General features: G+C 35.2%; 1 protein-coding gene across 5 annotated transcripts in view; it reads right to left on the bottom strand.

Annotated features, from left to right (window-relative positions):
- Nucleotides 1-12,509, bottom strand: part of CCDC88A (coiled-coil domain containing 88A) — a 113,800-nt gene that overhangs the window by 78,094 nt on the left and 23,197 nt on the right. For all 5 annotated transcript variants that reach the window (XM_043917982.1, XM_043917983.1, XM_043917981.1 and 2 more), the window contains exons 3-6: nt 8,411-8,519; nt 5,151-5,220; nt 2,727-2,785; nt 12-95 (exon numbers count right to left, since the gene is read on the bottom strand). In XM_043917982.1, the coding sequence (XP_043773917.1) occupies nt 12-95; nt 2,727-2,785; nt 5,151-5,220; nt 8,411-8,519 (322 nt within the window). The remainder of the gene's footprint in view (nt 1-11; nt 96-2,726; nt 2,786-5,150; nt 5,221-8,410; nt 8,520-12,509) is intronic.

Raw genomic sequence — 12,509 nt, 5'->3', positions numbered from 1 at the left:
CAGATTATTACCTCTTGAATATGTGCGGCAACTGCTGCTTTCGTATCAAAATCTAAACCTTGAATTCTTTCAATAAATTCTTCTTTTTTCTGACACTAAGGGAAATGAACAGAACAATCACTCATACTTTATAGGGTATAGTTGTTAATATGTTGTAAATAAGTAAAAACTCATTAGGCTAAAAAGCTTGGCTATAATTAGGGTTTAAACAGCACAATGAGGGTTTTGTTTTGCATTTAAATGATCCCTCTAATATACTTACCTAATAAAAAGATTACAATTTAGAAATATTTATTTTAAAAGTAAGGTACTGAAAATCCATATTACTTGTATGCTGAAAAGTTCTAAAGCAGGTAATCATTACACAATTCATGTGAGGTCAGTACAATATTATTATGCTAACTTTACAAACAGAGAAGTAAAGAATCAAGAACTTGTTTCAGGGAGGATAAGTTACTTGCCAAAAAACACAGTGAGTCAGTGGCAGAATTCGGAATATAGCCAAAATGCTCAGTCAGTCTTTGGCTGTCATCAAACAACACAGCCTTTCTTCTTGGAAAAAAAAATTCTAAACAATTTTTACTTCAAGCTTACAATTCATTCTCACATCTTTATCCTATCAATCTCAATGAAAGAAATCTCTTTTTGTGGCCCAGTTCAACACATATAAGATAATACAATAAATATTTGATTTGTTTCTAACACAAAGTTACCAGGGGCAAAATTTAAGAATGTATATACAAGTACACATGTAGCAAGTGGAATAAAGGCAGCAATTCTTCATTGTGTACATTAAAAAAAACTTGATATAAACTAAAAATGTTACAATGCAAACCGTATCTTTTCCTTTCCAGTCAGTACTGAATAAGAGCTTAACATGCATCTTACTGTTTTACTCTGTCTTCGCCCTACATCTCTCATACTGCAATCCAACTGTTTGTATAACTGTATTTTTACAGCTACCAAATGAGAAGTGCATACAAAATAGACAGCACTGCCTTGACTAGCTTAGTTGCATCTTTTGGGCCAATTACTGAACTCCTAGTGAAGGCACTAAACTCAAAAAAGAAAAATTGGGTCTTCAGTCAGTAAGAAACTTAGTAAGGTTCTGATTTATACTCTACATTATAATATTCTATTTCTATTGTCACACAATTTAACTTAATTAAGCACATTTCTATCAGTGCAGAAAGTTCCTCATCCTATAAAAACAAAATCATTAGGATAATACAAAAATATTTAAAATTAAATTACAAGAAATATAAAGTTTTCAGTTTTAACGAGGAAGTCAGAGTTTTGGGGAACATGTGATAAAAGTTACCAGGTTTAAAAACAAGATTTTTGGTCTACTGACAGGCATATCTGACAGGCATAGTGAGAACAATTAACAGGCATAGTGAGGGTACCTTTGTAGCATATATAAAATAACTTTTTAGGTATGGTAATCCCAATTTTTAAATTTTATGCTTCCAAAAGTGCTGCCCAATAAATAGTTTGAGCCAATGAGCATAAATTAAATGGCAGGGTTATTAATAACTATGACTCAACGAAGAGTCATAATTCAACTGCCATACCTTTGGTTTAAATTAAGCATATACTACAGTTCCCTTTTCTAAGTCCTTGAGCCACTGTTTATATTTACACTATCTTTAAAAGCTCACCCTTTAACATAATCTCAACACAAATCAATGAGAATTCTTCCATTACCCTTAAAATACCTACAATTTGTACTAAATCTCACCTCTATTCAAACGTTAGAAGTTTTAAGAAGACTAGACTTTCTTAAAGAATAAACAGGCTAGACTTTCTTAAAGAACACAGAATGAAGTTGATAGGTTCTTGAAGGCTAGAAAAGAGAGAGTACCAAGATGGAAAAGAATGAGAAGACACAAATTTTGAAATTGAAAAATCAGAATATCAGTGTTTTCCTACACAGTACTCAGAAGTTACCTATGGCTGAGTATTGAAATGTAATTAGTGCAAATGAGCAATTGAGATTGTAATTTTATTTAATTGTAATTAATTTAAGCTTAAACAGCAACATGTGGCTAGTGGCTATTCTATTGACAGTCCAGCTCTAGAGCATAAAGAGAGTCTGGTGTTAAAAACAGAACTACAAATAGTTTTACTTCCAATTATAAAGACTCGCATGAAGACTAAATAAGCATTAGCAAACTTTTTCCACTTAAAATTAAGCTCTTTTATCTTTATATACAGTTCTTAAAGTGCTATGGGCACTGAAGAGATTTCTAATTCTATTATAGTAACTGACTTCTAAGCCAGCAGATGATTGAGACTTCATAAGTTCTGCCTTTTTATCATCACTCCTCTTCCCTTCAATAACACATACACATACATGCATAAGTCATACGGATGTTTTGGGAGAGGTTTTCAGGGTACCTCTAGGGAACTTGAAAAGCCTGGGGTCTATAAAAGCCTCAGTATTTTTTTAAAAAAGAATTAATTTTAATTAAATTAAAAAGAATTAAATTAACATAAACATAATTTATGCTATCAGATATGACTATCTGATAACATAAATAATATCTGAAACAAAATAACAAAAAGTGTTTTTCTTCAGAATCTCCTTAGGTTATACAGCTATGTTAAAATTACTAACATGGACTCTGAACAGCAAAGGCCCATCCTTTAAGTCCTTCAGAAACTAGAGCCTCAAAAATTTACAAAATTTTATTAAAATAAAAATATGAAGTATTTTAACTTACCTGAACTGCACAACCCAGTAAAAGCAAAAGCAACTTTTTAACTTCTTCTGTGCCTTGTTCTGAAATAAAAAGAATTACTAGGTACAACCTTGAACTTTAGTTCAACTGTGATAGTGGTAGAATTAACTCTAGAGATGGTATTCACAACTTGACCAAGGAATTAAGTTTCTAAGTACAGTGAATTCAAAAGAGCAGCTCTTTATGTGCACAATGTGGTAACAGCAGAAGAAATGTGCAAGGATCTCCATTTTGAAAGGCTGCAGTACAGATAAAATAGCTTTCAAAGCTCTATGTGATAAAGGATGCTAACTATAAATCCACCACTTCTCCATAAATCATTATATTACAACAGGATACCAAATTAAGAACTGCTGCTATAGAGACATGCCAGAGTCAGCCAAAATGGTCCCGAATAAGTCCGGCTTCTTTTAGGCCTATTGGTGTTTTTTTTCTAAAACACATACCTTATATGATTCATCTACCTATAAAATTCAAATGGCTTTCCACTATGTAGAGTCATAAGAATCAAAACCTTAAATGTCAGTTACAGTGAGGCTAGTAAAATAAAGGTATATAACAAGCAGGATAAAATTAATGGTCTGTAACAGAGCTGGAAAGTATATTCACTGTCCAACAGTATTCAATCCAAATGTTCTTAAAACACTGAGTCACTCCAGAATTTCACCATCAAGCCAATCTGTCTACAAATTAGTCCAAATTTTCTTTTCAAATAATTCCTCCTACTCTCCATGAAACCTTCCTAGCTAGACTGATCACCCTTCCCCAAATATGCATACATACACATGCCACTGCCAAAACTTCTGTTACCCGCTCTGTCTGTCCTTCTTTGCTACCCCTCTTTCCTCTAATGAACTACTTACTAATCTAATCACAATAAGATGCACAGCTCTTACATCTCTGTGTAGTCTTCCTTGACCCAAATACCAGTGGTCTCCAGCCCTAATTTGCCAACTTTAATCAACAGCTCCACATTTTATAAGCCTTAACATTTTTACATCTATTTTGCATTAATTATTACATGACCCAGTAATCTGTTTATCACCCACCAAAACACAAGATCCTTCAGAACATAAACCATTTTCTTTATATTCCTGGTCCCTCTAACTTGGTAAGTAAATCCTAAATATATGTGGAATTGAAAACAACTCCATTCTATACACAACACTTTTTCATTTTTTATTTGTATATTCAAACATTCCAGAATGTCTCGAAAGAGCACCTAACCTCCTAATTCACCCCCATGTAATTGGGAGTTTCCTCAACAAAACCAGCTGCTTGGATTTAGTTTTTATTTTGGTTTCATCTTTGTTTTGACTGAAGGTGGGAACTGGAGAAGATATACTTGATTTGGGTTACATGTAGCTTGTAAGAATTAAGTCCTTTGTTGAAACTGTTAGGTAGCTGTTAATTTTCCCAATTGTTCAAAACTTAAAACCCTGAACATATCACAATTAAAATCTGGTAAAGGGCAGAAACTTTGAAGAAAATAATTTAAATGATCTAAGAAACTATTTCTCATCTTCTTTCCACTCAAAAGTAGTTTAATTAAACTAAAAAATGTATGTGCATGCTCAGTCATGTCCAACTCTTTGTGGCCCCGTGGACTATAGCTTGCCAGGCTCCTCTGTCCATGGGATTTTCCAGGCAAGAATACTGGAGTGGGTTACCATTTCCTCTTCCAGGGGACCTTCCCGACCCAGGGACAGAATTGTTCTCTTGCTTCGGCAGGTGGATTCTTTACTACTAGCACCACTTGGGAATCAATCAGTAAAACCTTAGATTCAAACAACTCTGGCAATGGTGCACATGTGCTAGTAAGTCCCATTCGACTTTGCAATTCTATGGACTGTAGTCCACCAGGCTCCTCTGTCCATGGGATTCTCCAGACAAGAATATTAGAGTGTGCTACCTTTCATTCTCCAGGGCATCTTTCCCACCCAGTGATCAAACCCTCATCTCTTACATCTCCAGCATTGACAGGCATGTTCTTTACCACCAACGCCACCTGGGAAGCCCAAAGCAAACACCCTAACAGAGTCAACAGAATCCTAGAAGTCATTTCAAAATCACTTCTTTTCAAAGCTTACATTTTTCTAAGCTTTTAACTACTGTACTTAATTTCCATACTTATCTTTAAGGCACTAAAAATCATCACAGAAAAGTATCAATTTGGTAGAGTCAGAAAAACACTGGACTTAGTGATGTTTGTCTGATTCCGCTACAACTTACAAATATTCTGTTCATTTTCTCTATATAGAATGGATTATCACCTCCAACTTTCCCTACAGACTGACGAAAAACGTAGTGTGTTAATGGAAATAAGCAAGATCTTAGTAAGCATTACAATATTACACAAAGATGATATTATCTTTATTATCAAAGTATGCTAATTTTAATACTTACCAGAAAAGGGATTTTTGCCAATGATTAAGACATTTGGCAATGACATCATGATCAACTGCTGCAAAGTCTCCTATAAAAAGATACACAAAGGTTGCTGTCTGGGTAAGCTGACAGGGTAATTACTCAACAAGCTATGACTTACTATCTGCACGTCTCTTAGGCATGCTATACCTACACTGCTGCTGCTGCTAAGTCCCTTCAGTCGTGTCCGACTCTGTGCGACCCCATAGACGGCAGCCCACCAGGCTCCCCCGTCCCTGGGATTCTCCAGGCAAGAACACTGGAGTGGGTTGCCATTTCCTTCTCCAATGCATGAAAGTGAAAAGTGAAAGTGAATTTGCCCAGTTGTGTCTGATTCTTAGCGACCCCACGGAATGCAGCCCACCAGGCTCCTCCATCCATGGGATTTTCCTGGCAAGAGCACTGGAGTGGGTTCCCATTGCCTTCTCCGATACCTACACTGGTATACTGCAATTAAAAAGCTTACAAAATGTGAAAAAAAGGTAACCAAAGTCTTAAATCTTTTGTAATGATAAGTTAATGGCTTAAATAACTAAAAGTGTAAGATGTCCATAAAACAAAAATGTCCAAGTTGAATTGAATGTTAGGTATTAGATAATTAAACAAGCTTCTTCAATAAAAATTCAAGTATGTGTGCTTTTTGTTGTTTGGTTTTTTACTACTTCTAAGAGAACTAAAAAAATCAACCGATAGTAAAATTAAGAAAGCTAGTTAGTTCATTAAAAATCCTATCTTACAATCATTTTCATAAAAGTGAATGATTCTTCCTAAGTGAATCACTATTTATCTCCTATCAAAAACAGACGTTTCACTCCCTTTGACTTCTGTCAAACCTTTTGTGACAAGAATATATACAAACTTCTATGGCAGAGAATGATTCAGAAAGAACTGAATGCTTCCCAACAACTCTTTTTATTTATATGCCCAGGATGCACCTTCTGTTCTTTGAGCAAATGAAGGAACACACCATGTCTATCATTATAACCACCACCAGTGACACACTGCAAAGGGTCTGGGAAGAAAGAGACTAGAGATCGATCACTGCAATGTGGTAACACTGAATCTCTGTGATATTAAATATTAATAAGTGCTTAACTATTGGGCTTTCCTACACATTCAGACATACTAGCTGCTACGGAATAATTTTTTGTTATTTCTTTCTGAATCATTCTTTAACACTACAACAAACAAGCAAATAACCATGAAAACCTAACTTGTATTGCTTTTAAAAAACTGTGCGATTCTAGATCTACAAGTGTTTTCTTATAGCGAGAGAATAGCATGATCCCAGAGGCTAGTTAGAATTGATTTTTTATCTCTAATTTGTGACAGATATGTATTAGAAAGTTATAAAAAATTTTCTTCAGTATTATATTCACTAGTTCTTAAAAAAACTAACACCAAAAATATGCACACATTTAAAGAAAGGTAAACATTTAGCATATGCTGAACACAATAAAGAATACAGTTAAAAATATTATGTAAATATTGTTAATAATATTTTAAATAAGTGTCAAAAACTGCTACAATCACTTGCTCCAACAGATGATACTAAGTTTGGGAGTATTTAATAAGTGAATTTTCAAGTTAAATGCAAGGTATCTCAAGATAAAATATGCTATAGTCAAGTATGTAACAGCTAAATGGACTTTAATAAATGTCAAATTAATTGTAATTTTTAGTTTCCTTGTTCTCATTTTTAATCTCGTTTTTTATGATTTTGTTGAATATGTAGTTCTAGAATACTTTTTGTTCTTTTAGAGAGAGAAGGTAAAAACCTGCAAAACACTGAGAGAAAAGTAATTATTAACCTATAACTACATACCCAACAAAACTATCTTTTAAGAACAAGGATGAAATAAAGGCATTTTCAGACAAACACTGATAAACATTACTATCAACAAGCCTTTTCCGCACAAAACAACTAAAGGATGTACTTCAGTAAGAAAGTAGTATCAAAGGCAGATCTGCGATACAACAGAAAACCATGTAGAGGAAAAAAAGGAAAATACAGGACTTGATCTAAAAGAACACTGATTTGATTTATTTAACAGTATGCTCAATATTTAATTAATGGGGTTTAAAAAGAGAACTAAAATACAAGACAAGAAGAGCTTAAAAACTGTAACAGGGAATGGCTGAAATAAGGCAAATTGGAAGTGGTCAAATAGGAGATGGCAAGAGGGAACACCGACATTCTAGGAATCAGTGAACTAAGATGGACTGGAATGGGTGACTTTAACTCAGATGACCATCATATCTACTACTGTGGGCAGGAATCCCTTAGAAGAAATGGGGTAGCCATTACAGTCATCAAAAGAGTCTGAAACGCAGTACTTGGATGCAATCTCAAAAACGACAGAATGATCTCTGTTGATGCTTTTGAACTGTGCTGTTGGAGAAGACTCTTGAGAGTCCCTTGGACTGCAAGGAGATCCAACCAGTCCATCCTAAAGGAAATCAGTTCTGAATATTCACTGGAAGGACTGATGTTGACGCTGAAACTCCAATACTTTGGCCACCTGATGTGAAGAGCTGAGTCATTTGAAAAGACCCTGATGTTGGGAAAGATTGAGGGCAGGAAGAGAAGGGGACGACAGAGGATGAGATGGTTGGATTTCATTACCGACTCAATGGACATGGGTCTGGGTGGACTTGGGGAGTTGGTGATGGACAGGGAGGCCTGCCGTGCTGCACTTCAGGGAGTCGCAAAGAATCGGACACAACTGAGCAACTGAACTGAACTGAACTACGGTCATAATACTATTGCATAAAAAGAGTAAGCTACTGATTACTTTTGGCTTTTGCTACGAAAAGAATAAAAGGTACAATTTCAAGAGCAGTTTCCCAAAAAAACCGAAGTAGGGTGAAAAATTTTAAACCAGTATAGACAGAAAAACATGTAGAAACAATTATAAATGGTATAATTTTTCCAGAATTATAAAACAATGCTAAACTCATTTGCAGCTGAAGTGTTTCATTATACAAATTATTAGGAAATTTAAAAAATCATAAAACAATAATTATTTGTAAATTTGATAATTATGAAGTACATGTTTGTATCTTTAACACTGCATAAGAAACAAACTGTGTTATGACTACTCTACCTCCAACAAATGGACCAATACCTGGCATATAATAAGCCTTTAGTATATATTAGGTGACTAATACTAAACAACACAAAAATGTGAATATGCAAGCAGTTACTAAAATATTAGATTAAAAAAAGAACTACTTACCTGGTAATAAAATTTTATCTGTCTCACCAAAATGGACAGATTATGAATTCTAAGTGAAGCATCATTGTTGACTTTTTTATTTACTCTCTGACTCTCTGATTTAGGATTACTGTAAGAAATAAAAAAAAAAAAAAACTTTAAAAATTATATTGAAATATACCTATCAATTTATAGACAACAAAAAATAATCATATAATACATTTTTTTCTATAAACAAACTGTGTATTCATCTTCATTGACAGATGATCCAAAAGGACACATTATTTTGACATGTATTTTGTGGTTTTAATTAATATAAATGCATCTGATATTTCACAGACAGTGGTAAAATATAAGTCAGATGTTGCACTTCATTCTCATTTTGTCTCTTCATCTTTCCTGAAATGAATAACATTTTATTTCCTTTGAATATATATACTTCTACCACCCAATATAAATCTATTTAAATCAATAATGTAAATTTGGACTAATAATAAATGTTGTATCTTCTCACTGAAAAACGAGGACTATACTTGAGCGGGCAATGTCCCAGAGAAATTAAAGAGTGAAGTGAGGACACAAGATATCACTTTCATCTTGGATAAACTTTGTAGATTTAATAAAAGCGAAGGACTGAAAGATTGTGAAGTAGCATAATAAGCTGAAGAAGAATAAAAGGTAGGACATGGTTAAGAAAGAAATTCAATGACACCGAAAGCAAAGGCAATGAAAGCAAAAATAAACAGGCGTGACTACATCATACTAAAAAGCTTCTGGAGAGCAAAGGATACAGTAAAAAAATGATAAGGTAAATAACTGAATGGGAGAAAATATGTACAAATCATTTATTTAACAGGGTTAATGTTCAAAATATACAAAGTACTCATACACCTCACTAGTGAAAATGATTTTAAAATAGGTAGAGGAACTGAATAGGCATTTTTCAAAAAAAAAAAAAAAACACCATACAGATGGTCAAGGGGTATATGAAAAGGTGCTCAACATCACAAGAATCAGGAAAATGCAAATCAGAACTACAAAGAAGTATTACCTCATACCTGTTGGAATCACAGCCATTAAAAGACAAGCGATAAGGGTAGGTGAGGATGCGGAGAAAATGACCCCTTGTGTACTGCTGTTGCAAATACATTGGTGCAACCACTATGAAAGTTCCTCAAAAACTTAAATAAACCATATGATCCAGCAATTCCATTTCTGGGTATAAAAACCAAAGGAATAAAAACAAGATCTCAAAGAGATAATGGTGCTCCCATATTCACTGCAGCATTATTTACAATAGCCAAGATACAGAAACAACCCAAACGTCCTACAACAGATAAGTGGATTAAAAACATATGAAATACACACACACAGACACACACAGGTACATACACATATAGAGGGACTTCCCAGGTGGTACTAGTGGTAAAGAGCCTCCCTGCCAATGCGGGAGACTTAAGAGACACAGGTTCAATCCATGGGTCAGGAAGATCCCCTGGAGGAGAACACGGCATCCCACTCCAGTATTCTTGCGAGGAGAATCCCATGGACAGAGGAGCCTGGCGGGCTACGGTCCATGTGGTCGAAAAGAGTCGGACAAGACTGAGGTGACTTAGCATGCACACAGATAGCATATTATTCAGACATGAGAAAGAAGGAAATCCTGCCATTTGTGAAAATATGGATGAAACCTGAGAGGGCCATGCTAAGTGAAATAACCTAGAAAGAGACAGAAAAATACTGTATATTCTTCTTTATATGTTAAATATAAAAAAAAAGTCAAACTCATACAGAGTGAAGTAAGTCAGAAAGAGAAACACAAATTGACATATATATAGAATTTAGAAAGACAGTAACAATGATCCTACATGCTGGGCAGCAAAAGAGACACAGATGTAAAGAACAGACTTTTGGACTCTGTGGGAGAAGGCGAGGGCGGGATGATTTGAGAGAATAACACTGGAATGTGTATATTACCATATGTAAAATAGATGACCAGTGCCAAGTTTGATGCATGAAGCAGGGCGCCCAAGCCAGTGCTCTGGGACAACCTGCAGGGACAGGGTGGGGAGGGAGGTTCGATCAGGGTTCGGAATGGGGGACACGTGTACACCCGTGGGCCGACCCATGTCGATGTGTGGCAAAAACCTTCACAATACTGTAAAGTAATTATCCTCCAATTAAAATAAATAATTTTTAAAAGAATGTCAAATTCATAGAAATAGTAGAAAAACACTTGCCAGCATCTGGGGACGGGAGAACTGGGTGTAAAAAGGGAGAGGCTGGTAAAAGGGTATAAAATTTCAGCTATAAGATGAATAAGGCCTGAAGATGTAATGAAAAACATGGTAACCCCTATATTAAATAATTGAAATTTGCTAAGAGTGTGGAACTTAAATGTTCTGACACACAGTTAAAAATGTGAGGTGAGGGATGTATTAATTAATTAGATGGTGGGAATCCATTCACATGTACACATACATAAAGCCACCGCTATGTACACTTTAAATAATTACAATTTTGTCAACTATATGTCAATAAAGGTGAAGAAAATAAAAATTTTTAATTACAGTTGTTCTTTTTTTTAAGAATAGGAAATTTAAGTAAAAGGGGTGGCATTAGAATGGAAGGGTATAAGTTAATGCCAGAACATTAGCGAAGATCTAGTTCCTCATTAGGACAAGGAGGTCAAGCTAGAAAAAGACATTGCCAGGTGAAATGTCCTTATGCAAGGGCTGAGTGGGTATTATCATAAAGCAGGAATCTAACAAGCTGCTGGGACAGAGTACTAACCCATGATTACAGACGAAGTGCAGGCACCTCCACACGAGAATGCAGAGAAGGCTGACGCTTACCCGACAGAGAACAGGAACTGAACGGACACTTCTCACTCCTTAATCCCTCCCTTTTTAACACAGTCTGTTGTACTCCTGATGCCTTCAGTTCCTTCCCTAGACAGCATTCTACGGTGCTTTATTTCAGCAATTCTTTTGTGGGTTACATTTATCAATATTTACCATATCAGAAAATAAAATTTCACATTTGTTTACTTATTGACTCATTAAAAAAATAATAAACTGATTATATGCTTATAAACACCAAACCAAAAAAAATTTATTGACAAGACTGGCACTGTTTTACTATTTTTACAAATCTCTTTAATATCTAGCTTAATGTTAAAAAAAGGGGAGGGCTGATGTTCATCTTCGCTTCTGCATTCCATCTACTGTTTGTGTTATTTTGGTTCATTTATATGAAGAAATAAGGGGCTTCCCCAGTGGCTCAGTGGTAAAGAATTCACCTGTCAAAGCAGGAGACATGGGTTTGATCCCTGGTATGGGAAGATCCCACATGCTGCAGAGCAACTAAGCCCATATGCCACAACTACTGAGCTCAGTTTAAGGGAATTAAACTGAAATTTTCAGAAAAGAAAACCAGAGACAAGGAAGCTATACAAACCAAGGGCTCCCAAAATATGCCCTTAAGATTTTGACCAAATACTAAGTTGTACATATGTACCCTAAAACTCCAGGAGGCTGAACAGAGGACAAGTACAGAAAAGCTGGACTAGATAACACCAAAAGCTCACAGAGTGCAAAGAGAAATTTAAGTTCTGACCAGTCAGAATAAATACCTAGAGCATCAGTAGAGTCCTCAGGAGAATCATCTCTTGCAACTAAACTAGCAGTTGAGTAAAAACTATTCCAGAAGATCCTTAGAAAGCTTTGCAAACAAGCATTGAAAGGCTCAAGCTGGGAATTCTCTGGCAGTCCAGTGGTTAGGAATCTGCACTTCCACTACAAGGAACAAAGGACTGAACCCTGGTTAGAGAACTCAGATCCTGCATGCCATGTGGTGTGGCAAGAAAAAAAAGAAAGAAAAGAAAGGATCAAATTGATTGCAAGTAACTTGAAAATCTGCCAAAACAAACTTCATCACTGTTTAAAGAACAAGATCTAGACACCACCATGTAATAATCACAATGTCCAACATAAAGTAAAAAATTACTAGACATGCAAGGAAGCAAAACAAATAAATAAATAATGTGATTTGTGAACAGGAAAGAAAATGGAAATAGTTAATAGAAACAGACCCAGAAATTAAGAGACCAAGGAAACAG

This window comes from Cervus elaphus, chromosome 11 (assembly GCF_910594005.1).
Source record: "Cervus elaphus chromosome 11, mCerEla1.1, whole genome shotgun sequence".
NCBI lineage: Eukaryota > Metazoa > Chordata > Mammalia > Artiodactyla > Cervidae > Cervus > Cervus elaphus.
The sequence above is the reverse complement of the archived record's forward strand: the minus strand, read 5'-3'. Positions and strand labels throughout refer to the sequence as shown.